Raw genomic sequence first — 18796 nt, forward strand, 5'->3', positions numbered from 1 at the left:
GGGTCACTCAATTATGTGTGCTTTACATTGCACATTGTAGCCACAGTGCAGCGGTGCGGGATGACTTTACTGTCCTTGAACATGCATGCAAGACACATGTACAGTCATACACATCTGTTATCCATATGTATATGTACATTAGTGGTGAAACGAATGTCAATAACTAGCAGCCGAATATTCTTTGGCTTAACGAACGAATGACCGAATATTCTTTTGGTAACACAGATGACATCACATGCCCTCCTCTCAGTCATTTGATGGATATTGTCATTACTATTAGGTATGACAAACGGTAGTGCCACATAAAATGCACTGCTACATAAGGCTACTTTGAAGTTCATACATGTTCTGTGCAACATTGGCAGTCCAGTATGCACATACACGTGCAAACATGCAGTACAAAGTCACAGGCAGGCTGTACGCACTGCACTGTACTGTGTTCGGCGTGCATGTATGTTTTTTGTCAGTAAAAATAGTTTTACAAGAATGCGTGCATGTATGTACATGCACTGCATCGAATATTCGTTTCACCACTAATGTACACGTACATGTACATGTATATCTACAATACATTTCTGTCATTTTGATATACATGTACAAGTGTCAAGTAAATTCGGCGGAATAGCGCGAGCTCCGGTGTGGGGAGCAAACCTTTCTTACAAATCATCGCCGAAGTCGCAACCACTACTTCGTACTGATGTACATATTGCATACTTAATTAATGTGAAGATCGGGTTTAGTGACAGATCGAATATAGCGACATTTTGCTTTCTCCCCAATGAGTGTCGTTATATCCAATCTCCACTGTACTAGTATTGCACTGAACTGCATGTATGGGATTCAGCTAATTAGTAATTAGTGCTCACCGTGTGAGTGTGGAATGTACTGCATGCTGCCTTATCACTGGAATGAGTCTGTGAGATCCTTGTGTGCCTCCAAGTAATTAGTTATGTCATCTGCCATCCACAAATATTTCGTGTCAAGTGCCATTGCACTTTGCAGTGGTCTGAAAGTGGAAAGTGTCATGGTGTCTTCTGGCCCTGGGGCTGGTCCTGTGACACCTCAGTTCCTAGTGACCTAGCTGGATCAGAACTTAGCCTGCATTGTACTGGCATAGTTTGGAGAGTCCAGTTCTCTTCCATTCAAAGTCAAACTAGTGCTTTCCTATCTTGCAAGCTCCTGGTTTGTTACAATAACTCCTGGCTAAAGCAGCAGTGCAGACACACTCCACATTTGCTCAAACTGTGAAAATTCAATTGTTGTAATTTATACTACGTGCTGTCGTGGACATGGAAATCCAGTCGAATGACCAGGGCCGGTACCCTCAGTGTGTACAGAACATTGCATATCGGAGCTTCGAGCTAACAGTGTATCATTGCTATAATATATATATATCTCCGCTCTCTGCTCCTCATACAATCTCCACTTCACATCACAATGCATCATTGCTTGTGAAATGGGCAATTGCATGCAGTGCACATGTTGATCCGATGTGGCCAGCGCACTGCAATGCATGCATGAATGTGTGTACCGTAGATCTACACATACTCACGGCTGCATGGCCAGCGCCCTGGGGCCGCTAGACGTGCGACCGGATTTCCATGTCCACGACAGTAGACCGTCCTTGAATTTGGCAACAGTCGACTCCTGATGATAATGGACACCATGTACCATTGTGCAGGAGAATTGTTTTAAGCATTCGTGGGATAGAATTAATGTTTTCACAAGAACATGTGTGCTAGCAAAACACTATTGTTCTCTAAAGAGATCTATCACCCATACCACTTTACATAATAAGGAAAATGTCCCCATAGCATCAACCGTGATAATAGCCATAGAACACAATCTATATTGATCGGCAGGAACTCTTCCGTATTACCCAGTAGGCTATTGTAGCATGGCTACTTTATGACACGTAATTTGTATACACATAAATAGTACACCGTAGGAATGCATGGATAGCTGTGCGCATACTCACACTGCCTTGTCTTCTTCTTCTCCTTGTGAGACAATGAACGAATGATAACTACTTACCTAACTACAAGTATGTGCTTTGAGTGCTGAGAGTATACGAGTTACACTATGGTAGTATGGCATTGCCATAATGACAGGAGTGGGGAGCCTCCATGCAATAGACTCAATCCTAGCAGGAATATTGGAAGTATGACTTGCTTACCCTAGCAGATGTCCAGTACGCTGAGCCTTGACTGAAATGCTGCAGATGATCCGAGAGCAGCTTTGTATCAGGTCTTTGGAAAGGAGCTAGAAAAGGTGAGTACGGTTGGGCCCAGTAGTAAAGTTATGCCTGAAGGGGCAAAGGAAGGAAGTTACAGTAGTACAGAACCCGACCCTTGTAACTGAGCATGCATTCTACATTGACCCCATGGACTTCATGCACATCTCACTGTCACTTATGAACTCATGACTATTGAACCTATGGAAGTTGGTTCCCATGCACATGCCTTGCTGCTATGTTTTCTGCGATTGAGGGATTGTTCACAGACTGTACTTTGTGCATCGTATGCATGGTCACAGCATGCACAGTGAAAGCCGAGATCCAGAGGTCGGATGTCACCTGGCATCTGACCACTGTAGTATCATGTGCTCTGCTTATTACCACCCGGTTGATCATGATTAACGAGTTAATCCACTCCTCGGGTAGCCCATACAAGTACCGGTATATGTGATACGGAAAGGAACTTCTTCCTAGCTCAGCCATAGGACATACGTGTACACTTGGAACTACAAGTGCAAAACAGAAGGAAGCTGAACAGCTAATGGTAGTAAAAGAGAGAGAGAGAGAAGCTACAACAGAGGCAGGGTGTTTATCTTGATTGCGCAGTGGCTGTGATAAGCAAGCATTTATAGCAATCCATGATCTACTGTGGTAATGTTTTCATTTATTTATGGACTGCTCTTGTGACTCTTCACTGAACAGAGTGGCTTGGCCAAGAAAAGGGTCAATCGAATGTCTGTGGCCATTGCTTCACTGCTAATCAGTGGTGGAAAAACAACTATATCTGAAAGTCCTGTCAATAGTGCAGTAAGTACAGAATAGTCCCCCCTCCCCCACTCAGGTGAACATTATTACAAGTTGTACATATTAGGCATACAATCGTACACTTTGTCATTATGTAATTGTCAAGAAGGTAGCTTGCTGGCTGGCCAGCATGTAGCTGGGAGGAACTAAGGATTGATTGATTGATTTTTATTTAAGGAGTGAGGTGTGACCAACTTCACCACTGCCCAGCAGGAGGCCTAGCCCAAATTTGCTCGGGGCGCTTTGTCATTTTGCGGCAAAATTTTGCCTGAGCACTTTCTGTATTTTGCTTGGCATTGACTTTCGTTTCCGATATTTTGCTCCATTTTTGCTCCTGCTCTGTGGCAAAAATGGCTTCGAACGAACTGTCTACTTTGGTAAAATGGATGGTGACTCTGATGAAGAAAGCAAACTGCAAGTGGAGTCAGTATTACTGATCTTGTAGCACGATTCCAAATGATTGTATGTAACTCTGACAACATGTACAGTTAACTTCGCATATACCGACACTCGGCGGGGCATCAGAAAAGTGTCCTTATTCGCGAAGCGTCGTTATACCCGAAGTCTCATTATATGTATTACAGTTGGATGGGACTTTGCTCTGGGCATGGAAATTCTGTCGTTATTCGGGAATTGTGGTTATATCCGCAGTTGTTATTAGCGAAGTTGACTGTATCAGCTATTTCAGGATGAAATTGGCCCAATGAAACCAAAGAAATCAGAATAAAATTGCCAAAACACACCCGGATTATCTATATTCGATATTTTGCTCGGAATTTGCCAGCAATTTCTTTTCGGAGGAAATCTGATATTTAATATATAGTCCTGGATTTGAGTCTTACGGTTTAGACGCAAGGATTTCACGCATAATACAGTGTGTCTGAAGGCAATTTCTGTGCGTAGCGCATCACGTACACAGCAAGTGTCAGCCACCCAAAGTCCCTGAGAACAGCGGACATGGAAGCAAGGACAGGTAGCAGATCAATAATGATGCAGTAGCCCAGGTGATTCCCTAGGAATGTGGGTAGTGCCAGACCCCATGCGCAGAGTTGCATATTCTAGGGGATATGGACACTTGATTGTAGTCATAGACTAGTACATAATAATGATTTTGAGCCGTTTGACACATTGGATGAACTTGATGCTCACGAGGCCTACTCTTCTTACAAAGCACCCAAGATCAACTACTTCATAAGTAAGCGCCTTACAGCAGCTATGCTTATAAGGAGAAGAGCAGAGTATTACTGATTTACATCTCCCTGGTGTTTGATGTCTCCTCTCCAGCCAAACAGCCAAGCAAGTCCTCCTGCTCAGCAATCTCCGATCATACCGAGACAGGCCCTGTATGCTACGCCTAATATCAAATCAACTCTCAAGACACCGAAGACATCGACACCCATAAGCCCCTGCTCACAGCAGGCTCCACACTCTAACTTGCCAGTGATCACGCAAGTAACTACCCACCTACCACTGCAGCCCATACCAGATGGTCACGAGGAGGACGAATCCCCTATTATGTCCTCTGCTCCAGCTCCGCTTTCAATGAACGCCACTAGTTTGCCCGACATTGACCGCACCATAAGCAAAAAGCTGGATGAACAATCAATCTGCTCTCGGCATGAAGAGCAGCCAGACTCTGAATCATTCCAGTTTGAAAGCACATTTGAAAAGAGACAACACACCATGAAAAGCTCTCAATGCACTGCGTCTAAGAAGAGAGCGTCGAGAACAAAGAAGGGAACTTCGAAAAAACCAAGCACTACCACACGGGAAACAAAGGTTCCACTTGAGAAAGAACGTGCTGTGGTTCCGGCAGCTAGACGCCCTTCTACAACCAAAAGGAAATCGGTGAGTGGTTGCCGCTTGCGGAGCAGTAGTGAAATAAGAAATCGGAAGTGTGTCGTGAAACCTGCAGTTAATTAGCCTTGGAATTTCCATCCATTATAATAATAATAATTATGTCTTTCTCTTCATGTCGGTGATTCTCAGGTGGATGATGTGAACACGAATGTTAACAAGAAGTCTCTTTCTCCGTTTAGCTTTCCCGGGGCAAGTATTTTAATAGACGTATACAACAGAGGAAACTAGTCATCCTTTGCATTACTTGTACACTTGGAAAGACATGTGAATAGACGAGGACAATCATAAACAATTGCATGCTCCCCTGCCGTCGCAATGTTGTGTTGTTCTCTGATAATAGCACAAACATGCAACTGAAATCACAACAAATACATTTGCTCTATGTGTCCACTTTGTGGGCTACAATGAAGATGATGTTGTTGTTGTTGTTGTTGTTGTTGTTGTTGTTGTTGTTGTTGTTGTTGTTGTTGTTGTTGTTGTTGTTGTTGTTGCTGTTGTTGTTGTTGTTGTTGTTGTTGTTGTTGTTGTTGTTGTTGTTGTTGTTGTTGTTGTTGTTGTTGTTGTTGTTGTTGTTGTTGTTGTTTTATGGTCGTTAGAAGTCCCCAGGTTAACACTTCCGTATATTTTGAACATACGTATCTCTATGCCTATCTCCCCTATCACTAACAGGATGATCAGTGTGAACTACCACAGCCCAAGAAAGGGGGCAAAGTAGCACGACTGCAATCATCGCGTTCTAAGAAAAAGCCAAACGTGGCACACAGCACCAAAAGGTTGGTTGATGTCTCGGCAAATCCACCGCTGTACCAAGTTTACAAACCAGAAACGGATCCATAATGTGCCAAATCTCAGTACCCACTGGACAGGAGTGGTGAAAGTTTCCTTCGAAATAGAAATGATTAATTTTGAAATTGCTATCAGTATGCTGATAAGAAGATCATTGAAGTCACAGAAATTTGCCATTTATATCGATTGTTATTCATATAATACAAGTACACAAAAGCGCAAAGCCAAGTTAGCCCAGGCATACGCACGATAGTGGTGCGGGTGCTGTGAGTGTGCATCAGGTAGTCCTACAATTTGTAGCATATCGTCACTATGAGCTGGCAAAATTCAGATAGGAAATCCAGAAATTCTGAGTAATCTTCCTTTTCTTTATCTTGCAAGTAGGAAAGAGTGTCTGTTCACTTCGTCACCAACAGTAGGGCTCACTGTTGAATGTTGATTTCATGACAGGACAACCAAGACCAAGAAAGATTCTACCAAGGATTTGGAGGAATTTCCAGTGAGTTTACGTCCTACTGACTGCCAGTGTTGAAACCGTTTTTCTGTAGCATTACACATGCATTAATTGGCGGCTATGGAAGATGATGTGTTAGAACGGTTCAATAACCCGCCGATGACATTCGGGCTTCGCAGCATTATTGACATGCACCCTGTCTACTTTTGTCGTATTTGTGCATTATGGTACAGGAGCCCATCCAGAATATGACCAGCAATATGCAAGTGTCTCCACCAAGAGATCTGCTACCACTGAGGGATGACACAAAGGAGCAACAAAGCTCAGATCTGCCGAAAACACAAGAAGCATATGAACTGTCATCCTCAGCTGGTGATTGTGTGATCGATGACGAGGAATATGAGAGGCAGACTTCTTCGCCGCAGGAGCCCATCCAGAATATGACCAGCAATATGCAAGTGTCTCCACCAAGAGATCTGCTACCACTGAGGGATGACACAAAGAAGCAACAAAGCTCAGATCTGCCAAAAACACAAGAACAGTTAGCATATGAACTGCCATCCTTAGCTGGAGTTTGTGTGATCGATGACGAGGAATATGAGATGCAGACTTCTTCGCCACCTCTTTTGTCTGCTGGCATTGATTCCCTTAACACTAGAAAGAGGCCAAAGGAAAGGAAGAGAAGTTTGCAGCAGGCTTGCAACGAAACGGCAAATGAACAGCAAGCGCCCTGCATCGATCCCTTTGACGATCCTGGAAGAAGATCAGCAGAATTCAACGTAGCATCACAACAGTCGGACCAACAGCCAACAAGTGCCTCACCATCACTGCCACCACCTCCACGCTCACGTAGGGCACGTCCTGCTGTCAATTACGACACAAGCACACCACCTACGATCGCTTCACCATGCAACACCAAACCCCCCACACCCTGCTCTGTGAGAGTTGAAAAGCTGCGGTTCGAGAGATTGCCATCAAGCGAACCTACCGTGAGTATTGCATCCTTATTTTGCAGCCTGCAATGCTGCTTCATGTACAGTAAAACCTGTAACTAAAGACCACAGTGACTAGCGACCAGCCTGGTACTACAGACCACTTTGCCAGGCACGTAAGGCCTCACATTATGGTTGTGTGGTGCAAACCTCAAACTAAGGACCACCTGCTACTAAAGACCGCTTTCCCTGACCCCAAGGGGTGGTCGTAAGTCGCATGTTTTACTGTATTGTGGTTCACTGATTTTATGCACACATGTTTATTTAAAGCCATTGATGAAGGGCCATTTTAAAAAGAACGTGATCAATGGTCGTCAAAAATTTATTTTGCATCAAACTTGTGGAATCCTGCCTTTCTTCTCATCCATTGCTGGTAGAACTCAGTCCGTTAGTGTGATTTTTCGAATATCTGACTGAGTGATACCAACACAAGCACTACTATGATATAAGTACAAGTATGCACTGGCTCTTTTTTTTCCTGTGTACGGTGTCTACCATAGGCGATATCAAGACTTCAGCTAACAGCCAGTAACATCCTGGAAGATTTCAATTCTAGCATGCTGGATGTAATGGCGGCAGCGGATCCTGTTCTGGAAGCGTCAAGAAACGGAAAATGCGCTACTCCGAAAGAAAGAAGTGAGGCAAGCAAAGGTGCAAGAAGAGGGAAAAAGAAGAATGCAAAGTCCCTGGATGATTCACCTCTCCTGCTACTGCCTTCGTCCCCGGCTGAATACGTGAATGGACCTGGACACAACCTTTACGCTCTGAGGGAATCAATGTCAAATCCTACCACCCCCAGGCGCAGGGACAGAGAATTAAGTGAAGAGTCTAGCACTAGTGAAGCTGACAATAGTCGAAACTTCACCGTCAAAGAAACCGAACAGGTGAGTGTCTACTAAATGTACGCTATGCATGCAAGTCCGTATATTATAGTCTGTTCAGTATTTATAGGAAGGATTAGGCTCCTAACACAAACCCAAGGCACAGTACAGCAGAGTAACAAGAGATCTGACTGCTCCTTGGTGGCTTGCACAGCATCATTGTTCCATTTAGCTGAAGGTGGCCAAGGGCTGAAATTGTTTTTGGGAACTGGTTTGGATTTGCAGTGCTGCTGGAATTGATATTATGTTCAGTCAAATATTTTTTATAAGGATTATCAGCTTACAAGTTGAATGATTCTTACTTCGCACCATTTTACGGGCTCCTGCCTTGATGCTGCTTTCAAAGTTATACTTGTAGCAGCTGTATCTTCTGCTACCATGAGCTGCTTCATTCATCCTCTACTCATCTACCAGTCGCAGTCACTTATCAAGTCTGAGTAAAAATGTTTCTGTCAAAACGAATCTGTATCCTTTGGTTGTGGATTGGTTGTGTTTCTATCTATAATTGCCTTCTTGTCTCTGACTAGAATTATCTTACTGGTTCGCATTTGTCAATTCATGCCAAAATATCATGTGTGTGTACAAACTCAATGTTCTGATGTCGATGACTTCTTATAGCCCAAGTCCAACAAGGCAACGCGCGACTCCGGAGTCGGATGCTCCTACTACCATTTATCTCCTCAAACTCCTGGTGGAAAATCAATGGTGGCCGCTAAGAAACGATCTCATACACCTCGCCTGAGCACCCCTAGCCTAACATTTGAGTTGTCTCCCGCTGTCCGCCCTTCAAAGAAGCGAGGTGAGCAAATCAATAGAAAGCAGTTTAGTTAGATAATCCCTTGAAATAACTACCTGTTTTCACCCAATCGATTGTCAATTTTTAATTGACATATCGACGGGATGCATTATATTATAAAACAGGAATTTTGTTGAAAACCAGATCTGGTGTGAGATGTATACCGGTATTTTGAAGTAGTTGCTATTAAACGAGAGAGCTTGGAAGCTCAGGGCCCTACGCTATGCTTTTTTGCCTTGATGACCTAGGCAAAAAGAAGCATAGGGATGTTATAAATTTTTCATTTCTCCAATTTTTGTTTCAAGACATAACCTGGGATTCGAACCCGCACTATCGTCCTGCATGCACCCCCCGATACACTTCGCATACATACTAATTCTTCCAAGTTGCTTCAAATTATGATCTTGCATTTGAAAGCCCTATTTGAATATTGTGACCAGCTGTTTGTGGCCAGCCGTCTTTGATGGTACGGTACGGTACGGGACAGGTACGGTCGAGGGTAACGACAACGTCTACCACCTTGATGACCTAGGCAAAAAAAGCATAGGGATGTTACAAATTTTCAATTCTCCGATTTTTTTTCAAGGCATAACCTGGGATTCGAACCCGCACAATCGCCCTACATGCATTACCCGATACACTTCGCATTCATACTCATTCTTCCAAGTTGCTTACCGCTATGATCTTGCATTTGAAAGCCCTATTTTAATATTGTGGCCAGCTGTTTGCATGGTTTGTGGCCAGCTGTCTTTGACGGTACGGTACGGGACAGATACGGGATAGCGCCAGGCGTGATACACACAAACACCAAATTAAAGCTGTGTGGACCCTGGCTAGCGCCAGACGTTACTGAAGTAACGTCTTCTGCATAGCTACGGGAATAAAAGATGGTAGCTATTTCTTTACCGATTTCAATTTTAAGGGTACAGACCGAAAGGAACTTCTTCATGACCCAAAGTCTGAATTTTTCAGGTGTTCCTTGCCATAGAGAAGCGGTGGAGTGGGGGTAGGGGTAACTGTTATTTCAGGGATATCTAATGGGTGGTTGGTTAGGTTCAGTAGCCTAGTAGTAATTCAATAACAGTGTTATGCTTCAGAGCAAATCACCACTTCATGGGACCTGATCGTAGTAGTAGTAGTAGCAGTAGCAGTAGCAGTAGCAGTAGCAGTAGCAGCAGCAGCAGCAGCAGCAGCAGCAGCAGCAGCAGCAGCAGCAGCAGCAGCAGCAGCAGCAGCAGCAGCAGGAGCAGGAGCAGCAGCAGGAGCAGGAGCAGCAGCAGGAGCAGCAGCAGCAGCAGCAGCAGCAGCAGCAGTAGTAGTAGTGCTGCGCTGAACCCTACTGTTTTTGGAGGTGCATTTGACGCCTGGATCCTTGATGGGTGGTGGTATTCCTACGGCAGGGATCGATTTATCCGGGTTCGCATCGCAATTTGCGAATCAAAATTCACTGGAAGGAAAACTGCTAATCAATACTGGGAGTTGCTAGTCAATTGTAAAACTGTGTAGCAGTGACTGCTATGCAAAAATCGAAGTAAATCGATCCCTGTACGGATAAGGAAAAAGAACCTTTTGAAGTCTTACTGGCCCTTGCACAAACCCTGAAAATTATGTGAAATATAATTTCTTGTCAGACCGAGCTGATATGACCAGGATGGAGGATGCGGAGGAGCTGAGGCAAGTAAAGAGAAGAAAGCCATCCACGGGACCATCTCTTCAAGCATCTGTAAGACTTAAACCGCTGTGTAATTCGTGATGTATTCTGCTATTTTGCTGATGGAATGAATGAAGTGAGCCTTCCATGCGGACGTTGAGAACCGACAACAATTACAATAGAACTCCCCTTGGACCGGGCACTGCTTGTAACTACTAGGAAGTGCCCGTAACTCAGAACATACATGTCATGTACATACTTACCGGTATGTCATGCAAATATACACTTTTGCGCCCATTGGTAGTTTTCAGGATCGTTTTTCATTGAAACCCAATTTTCGTGACTCTAGAAGGTCAAAAGACGGGAGTGCCTGGGTCTCGGGTGTGCGGATTAGGGAAGTTTAACTGTATACTGTTCAAGATTTGTATACGGATAAGGCCATCATTTTTTATATCTATGTTTCGCGTCAGTTCAACTTCCAGAATCATATGCGAGAGGTGGAAAAAAATAAAAAGTTGCAAAATAATAAAAAAAGGCTCATCAGAGGTGTATGCACTGTACATAGCACAATAGCTCGTGCATGGTGTACATTCGAAAGAAAAATCGTACATCGAAGCACAACATCTGGGTTATCAGCAAGAGTAAATATTCACTTTGGACAGAGGAGGCATCCGTTGGTGCCTATGCTTCGCTGGATTATTGTACTCAGACTTCGGCAGCGGTGCAGCAAAGACCTCCGGAACGACGCATCCTCTCAACTTCAGGCGATCAATGCTGTCTGGTGTTAGCTCACAGAATATTGCTCCCAGATGCCGAACAAACGATTTGCCAACGCTGGCCTAGAGGCCATTTCTGAATCTCAGCTTCGCCGTATGCAACCAGTCCACACTGATGACTCGTACAATCGTACACTCATCGTGCATGTAAGATTTTTTATTTTTTTCTGAAAAAAATCAAAACGTATGCGTGCGGACGACGCGAAACATAGCTATAAAAAATGATGGCCTAATAGATTGCTGGGTATCAGCATACTACAGGACCGTGTCCATGGGATGGTCAGCTGTGAATGTGACATCAATTCACATCACACTCCTGACCAAATTTACTTCCAAGTACGTTCAAATAGCCTTTGGGTTGTAATCTCTCTCTTGACCAGATTGCAAAATGATGTACAGTCGACCTACCCTTATAACGATATTTGCGCCACACCAAGAAATATTGTTATAAGGGTAATATTGTTATAGGGGTAACTGGTTCATTTCATACACATACGTCATAATGCATGGATTTTGTTCATTTATTACACTCTTCACAGCATAAACAACTGACATACATGCACATTATGTGCACAGCAAGGTGCCCACTGGTGCCCCATTGCATTTCGTCATGTCCCAACGACTTATCAAGTGAAGCTTGCCCTACCTGGATAGTAGGCTCTACATATTCCCTGCTAGATATTGTTATAAAATGGAAAATGTCGATTGGTCAGCCCATTTTATATCGTTATAGGGGTAATATCGTTTAGCAATATTGTTATAGAGGTAAGGCATTGTATGCACTAGTCAATGGAGTGATTTGGTTTGGCAGAAAAATATCGTTATAAGGGTAATATCGTTATAGAGGTTATCGTTATAAGGGTAGGTCGACTGTATTGTTTTCCTGTGTGATGACATTCCCCAAACTGTCTCTTGTCTCGCTTCTAAGGCCACACCGTTTTTTTTATCTATGTTTCGCGTCCCCCGCGCGCATGTATTTCACAGCCGGAGTTCAAAACAAAAACAAAACAGAACAAATTTTTTTTTTGAAAATGCAATACAAATTTAATGCAAACCCAGAAAACCGGAAAATCTAACTCAGCTCACACACATGTACATTGTACATGTGTGTGCAATAAGCTGGGCCGCAAGTCACACAATCATCATGCCGCCTGTGTTTGGACCACAAGCATGGCAGAGGGGATACACTCATGTATTCATGTACATGTCAATGTACATGAACAGTGCCGCGTCGCTTCACTGTACACAAGTGCAATGCACGTACAGTACACTGTTTTTTTTGGATGGCTTTTTTATTTTTTTCGCCCTCCCTCATTGATTTCATCGAATAAGGTGACGCGAAACATAGAAAAAAACGGCGTGGCCTACAGTCCATTTCAAAACTATAGACGCGTAGGGTTTTTGAAATATTTCAAATTGGCTGGAACTTTTTGAGAATAGTTTTCGGAATATTGCTCAGGACCCCTCCACAATTACTCTCATATAGTTTCTAAACGATTGGATAACAGACGCCCAATTTGGAAAAAATTATGCACAAAGTGATCACAGATTTTATGTGGTATAGATGTTGGCATAACGGTTTTGCCTAGGTACGCGTCTGTAGTTTTGAAATGGACTGTAAGTGTGACATGAGCAAGGGTGATTTGTGAGTCTTCAGTCTTCTTATCCGTTCCTTTTTTGACCAGTCACCGTTTCGTCGTGTCCTAGTCACAGTAAATACCAATTGTGACAAACCAATACTTGTTCTTTGTGTTCCTGCGCCCCGGGCACGGAATGGCTGTGATTCCATAGCAACCACTAAATGCATGTACTGGGAATGAATATTTTGTTTGTCTATCACCACCACTTTGCATTTATGCTATGATTGTTGTCATTCTTTCCTGCTGTATGTACACAGGTGAAAAGAAGACCTGAGATGACTCTGAAGCATAGCGCCTGCAACCTGTTAGCTTCCTCTGAAGAGGAGGCCGAGGAGGATGTTGGTGCAGGTGAGATTATGGACGGCCTGGATTCATGAATATTCCTGCAACTAAGTAACTAAGCGGTTGCAGAATCAAGACATCTTTACTATCACCACTCTTGTCTGCTGGCAGTTCTTGTACAGTATTGAAAATGTGTTGTGCTCTTCACTCCCTATCTCTGCTAAAGAAACAGGGAAATTCTCTTTGACCTGAAAAATATCAATCTACTTCATTTTTCTTCTGCTTGCAGATTTCCTGGGATTGAATCTGCTCTCCGACAATACATCTCAGTCGTCGTTTGGACAACCTCATATTCAAGGGTACTGGTAACATGAGTTTCATTTTTACTGTGAAGTGTACCAGAATAACCACCTGCTCAGTTGAACTTGCCCAATATGCCTTCCTTGTAGATTTTAATTTGTTTTTGGCAATATTGATGTTGGTATTGTGGCATTGTTCTCTCTGCCTACAGAAATGACATTCAGTCTCTTGTGCAAAGCTTTGGTGTTGGCGTGTCCGACTCCTTCAAGGTACATATAACATGCAACACTGCTGTGCTAATTCAGACACAACATCCTGAATACTATTCACTGCATTTCGATACCTGAAAACACTTTCTAATAGACTGTATCGGTGTAAATGCACCATGTTATAGTTATGTCACAACTTAAAACAGGTTCTCCTGCTACTTCTTGTTTCGTTTCCAGTCTAAGCAACAGGTGATGACATCATTCACTCGGTCTATGTCAAACTATGTTGTCAACTTGGTGGACGAGTTTTGGGATGATAATACGCGTGAAAGGTAAGTACAATTCCAACCATCAATAGCACACCCTTCGTAGTCTCAATGTGGTTTGCCCTACAGACTTTTATTAGCCTGGGTAACAGTAGCACTCACCTCTGCCTGTAGATGTAATTTGAATCATTATTGCCGATTGAAAGACTCAATAAGTGAAGGGAAGACGACAGAAACAACGGAGGCAAAGACTCTGCAACAACTGAGCTGGGCAACTGACACACGGATCTATATATATGGTACGAGATTGCCAGTTACAGCTCCGAGCGCTAGTTAGCGAATGAAAGCAAGGGATCTGATGGTGTCAGCAATGCAGAGTGCAATACATAGTAATACATAGTGATTTGTGTAGGGGGAAGTCCGTCTACTACACTACATAGTAATACATAGTGATTTGTGTAGGGGGAAGTCCGTCTACTACAAAGAGTAGTGTCTATCGTAACGTCCACAATATCTTTCCTGTAGCGGGGCGCTATAACGTAGCGCTCATTATTCCATTGCCTGGACGTGAGTGGCCAGTGGAGCCCTAATTACTAATTAGATGTGTTATATATCCACACATCGGTCATTACTGACATCCAACGTTACGGTGCTCAAACCTCTCCGGGACTTGACTGTCTTCACCTGTTTTAAGGAGCTAAGCGTTAAAGGCAGAGAATGCAAGTCTGTAGCAGGAATCGTCAGTAAAAAGCAAAAAAGATGAACACCCTGCATTGGCCAGTGTGGCAATACCGGAATGTCATAGGTACAATTGATGGACACTGCCAATGCAACCTATACTCGTACTCGAAGTACCGTAGCTGACCTAATGCCCTTGACAAGTGTTACTATGACTACATTGTAGTCTACTTGCCATAAGTCGCATACTTGTAATAATCCGAACTTTTTTGCAACCAAGACAGCGTGTACGTGTGTACGAATATAAGTACACAGTATATGACTGTATCCGTAAATCACACCATTTAGTCCCCAGGACAGAGTGCGTGATTTATCGAGAATAGTCTGTACCCAATACTCTGTATATTGAAATACAATACCTGGGACAACATTCTTTTCTTCACTTCAGGAGTCAGGCTCTGTCTACTTTCAAGCAATCTGTGTCACCACACCTACGCTCACTGGAAAAGGAATTCCAAGCGCAACAGAATGCTCAAGAGAAGATCATCGTAAGAACAATAACCTCTTTCAGGATGTGTACACAAGCGCCACAGTTTGGCAAGACACACACTGATTTTTATGTAGTGCGTATCTTGTATATGGGGAGAATCGAATATTCTTTCGTTGAATTGGTAATCGACAGATTATTCGTTCGCAGAATTTTCTGTTCATTACATCAATACTGGAAGGAAATACTGGCTGTAGCACTCGATGATGAACTGTGAGTGTGAGGCACGTAAATTATCACCTAGGACCAGAAAGCCAGCAGTCATTTGAAATTTAGAAAATTACCTTGACAGATCTATGAGTATGAGGTTTGCGGTGCATGTACCATCCACTACATCTGTGTTACGTGCATGTCCATTGATTGCTGTGTCTGATACTGCAGGCGATGATGAAGGAATCGATTGCATCTTTGCAGAATACCAGGCAATCTCAGGGCGAAAGGTACGCTTGTGGGAGACGGGATGATAAACACCTTTAGTTTCAGCAGAAGTTAATCATTGAAGATGAATAACATAAAATTAATAAACTACCGGTATCCGAATGAAAAAATTTTGTTTCTCCTGAGTGCCAAGCTTGTACTTGGTTCTTTAATATGGCCAAGCATTCTGACATTGTGATGCCAGCTAATCACAATGTGCATTATTTGTGCATCTTGGTTGTGAATAGAACCTGTACAGTCTAGATCTACTCGCGATAAGTCATGCACAGTGTCCTGGAATAGAAAATGCGCGACTTACCGCGAGTGCGCGACTTACATTATGCACCACGTCATGCATATGTACAGCCGTCATTTTTTCTTCTGCATAATGTGACATGTGTGCTGAACACGCGTACAAGCACTGAGCTGCATGCGCACGGTACACTGTCTGTAGTCTACACTGACTGTACACTGCTGTACACGAGACGTAGATCTACCATGTACCACAGCGTGAAGCCATGATCGATATGAAGGCATGGTCGAGAAAGACAAGGGTAACGACGTTCCGTTACTTTTGCCGTTTTGGTAGGGATTTGACAAGACGCACTTCTGTTTCCGTCGTGTAAACCCTTCGTTTCCCTTTGCTTGACGATGCCTTCTCATAAGAAAACGAAAGAACAGCGAACAGTGGCTGATCGACTGCGTTTGGTTCGTCTCTATCGTGAGAGTGGAAAAACGTCCGCTCGAAAATTTGCGAAGTTGAACAATGTTCCGGAGGCGATGTTCCGCGGCTGGCTGAGGGATGCTGAAGCTGGCAAACTCACCGATGCTAATCCGTCTGGTCCACAGGGAGTCCGCAACAGAAGTTCCCAGTTCGGGAAAATTGAGGAGCGGCTAGTGAAGTATATTTTGCTTCGAAGGGAGAAGTTTGTGACTGACAAACTTGGATTGTCGTGGGTGATCCTGAGGGAGAAGGCTCTCATACAATATTCACATAATAATTATATTCTTACCTTTACAGTATTCAAGCTCCATCATTGAAAACCACATCATTCGCGAAATCCACGAAATCCCGAAAAATAAAAAAAATTCTTGAGATGGGTGTCCTGGATGAAAAAGTGCGTGACTTATCGCGAGTGCGCGACTTAAAAGTGTGTGACTTATCGCGAGAAGACTGTACATGTATATCTGGCCTGGCACTGGTACTTCAGTACTTGAGAAGTAAGTGGATGAAATCACAGCTTCAAAGGGCACGAGGTACGCAGCCAATGGGGATTCGACGATCGGAAAGTGTGGAGGAACCTCACTTTCTTTCACGACAGAGTCCAAAAGTGAATGATTCGGATGGTGGACTGCAACAATTGACGTCGGAAAGCGTTCTGCCCCACCCCGACAGCCTGCTTGCGCACTTGATCATATTAAAATAGTATTTTGTTGTAATACTCTGCAGCCTGTCAGCTCTCAAGAGTAAGCTAGTGGCTTATGTTACCAACATGGACAAGATGGCTTCAAGGCACAGGGAGCGTAAGGTGAGCATCACTATTGGCCCATTTCCTTTAGTTTGTCGGAATTATTCCAGGGACATAGGCCGACAGGTTCATAGGCCCAGGAACCAATTAACTCGGTCTATTTGTTGCCAACCAGTGCGAAACCGCTGTAGGTGGATACCAAGCCGTACACAGTTCAGATAGGCGATGATGGATGAGAACCACGTTGACTGCACCCTGGGGTATGCCACTGCTCTCACTTGCATTTGGAAGGCGGAATGGGACGTGAGCGAAATACATGTGCTTCAAGTACACTCTTCCAGCAGTTACCAGTACGGCTACGCACTGTCTCGTATGCCGGTGTGCTTGACTTCTGAACATTGGGTACGTGTGATAGCTAATGCTATCATGATCAAACATTGCACACAACCCCAACTACGCATGCTTTATATCTCTAGTTTGAAGACAAGGCAGTATGCACTACATGGCGGGGATTGATCACTGCGATGTTTCAATTCTATATTTCCATGTATTGCAGGTATCTCTGCAGCGGTCACTTCTCAGTAAAAGTCGCCACGAGCAAGAGAAAATGCAACAGCAAATTGTAAGCAAATACCCGGGAATAACTATTAGAATGTTAATCTTCAAAGTGACAGCACTTGGTTTCACGATTTTACCTCAGTGCAATCCGTGTCCGCCCGCACATGCATGTACACGCACAAACTAGCATCTGGCCCGGGTTGCTTGCAACTACCTTGGAGAAGACTCTGGAAGAGAGAATTGCAAGTACCATTGCATGTACTTCAAGTACGCACACAAATCTTACCAGGTATGCATTTTTCATGTTACTGTATAGTTCAGGATTTATAGTTGGGGACTTGGGGTGCTTCTTGCAGCTTCATATCACTTTCTAGTTTGCTCACGGTAATCGAGTCAAAAATCTTTCCGTTTTCCTGCAGACAAAGATGCAAGTGGATCGTATTCGCAAGTCCCTCCGGGCCACAATAATGAACGTGTGAAAAAATTAACACAGTACAAGAGTACAAGATGTAACCCCACAGCATCGAGCTCTTTCCAAGGTATTCCAGCACACACAGCACGAAAGCCAACACGGCCAAACTAGTAATCCATTCAACGACTTATCTTTTCTCTGTTTAGCCCTGGCTCTTGGTATGATAGCAGTTGGCATGTTGACATATTTTCACGGAATGGAAGCAAATTATCAAGCCAATTCCGGGAAGACACTGTTGCCTTTTTATTGGGCGGCATATTTATTTCCATAACATAGTCCACTTGAGTACTTTAAAAAGGCATATCCATGCAATGCAATACCATACCAAGTTTACAGACATGTCCAAGAAAGCAGTTTGATTTATTTTGCTCTCTCTTTCCTGAGTTTAAAAGAATTTGATGGCATGACACTTATAACTCTACTCATATTGCATTCAGTTGCCCATGCACTCTGTAATCCTTTCGATACTCCAAGCACTGAATTTAGTCAACATATTGAAGTCAAGCTCTGCTGTCACCCACACTGGCAATGTGCTTGAAAGCATGCCCACCCCCCCCCCCCCCACACACACACACATGCATCTATTTTCACCAACCAGCTGCAAAGTGTAACTGTGTACCCACAATGACTGGCACACTCATACCTTTAATACCGGGGCGGTCCGGGACCAAGCACCGCCCAACCCTCTGAATAAATCACATACGTTATGATCGAGAAAGGCC

At 43.6% G+C, this 18796-nt stretch overlaps 1 protein-coding gene across 2 annotated transcripts in view; it reads left to right on the plus strand.

The window, feature by feature from the left end:
- LOC135805090 (synaptonemal complex protein 2-like) overlaps positions 1–18573 on the plus strand; it is a 43313-nt gene extending 24740 nt beyond the window's left edge. The window contains exons 15-33 of one of the 2 annotated variants that reach the window (XM_065319083.1): positions 2222–2271; positions 2939–3043; positions 4325–4888; positions 5030–5089; positions 5570–5673; positions 6137–6185; positions 6374–7129; positions 7633–8016; positions 8632–8812; positions 10441–10532; positions 13134–13224; positions 13448–13517; positions 13670–13727; positions 13905–13999; positions 15060–15159; positions 15540–15598; positions 17026–17104; positions 17601–17666; positions 18022–18573. In XM_065319083.1, the coding sequence (XP_065175155.1) occupies positions 2222–2271; positions 2939–3043; positions 4325–4888; positions 5030–5089; positions 5570–5673; positions 6137–6185; positions 6374–7129; positions 7633–8016; positions 8632–8812; positions 10441–10532; positions 13134–13224; positions 13448–13517; positions 13670–13727; positions 13905–13999; positions 15060–15159; positions 15540–15598; positions 17026–17104; positions 17601–17666; positions 18022–18081 (3023 nt within the window). In that variant the 3' untranslated portion in view covers positions 18082–18573. The remainder of the gene's footprint in view (positions 1–2221; positions 2272–2938; positions 3044–4324; positions 4889–5029; positions 5090–5569; positions 5674–6136; positions 6186–6373; positions 7130–7632; positions 8017–8631; positions 8813–10440; positions 10533–13133; positions 13225–13447; positions 13518–13669; positions 13728–13904; positions 14000–15059; positions 15160–15539; positions 15599–17025; positions 17105–17600; positions 17667–18021) is intronic. The other variant, XM_065319084.1, reaches the window with a different exon arrangement.
- The last annotated feature ends 223 nt before the right edge of the window (positions 18574–18796 follow it).

This window comes from Sycon ciliatum, chromosome 1 (genome assembly GCF_964019385.1).
Source record: "Sycon ciliatum chromosome 1, ocSycCili1.1, whole genome shotgun sequence".
NCBI classification, from domain to species: Eukaryota; Metazoa; Porifera; class Calcarea; order Leucosolenida; family Sycettidae; genus Sycon; species Sycon ciliatum.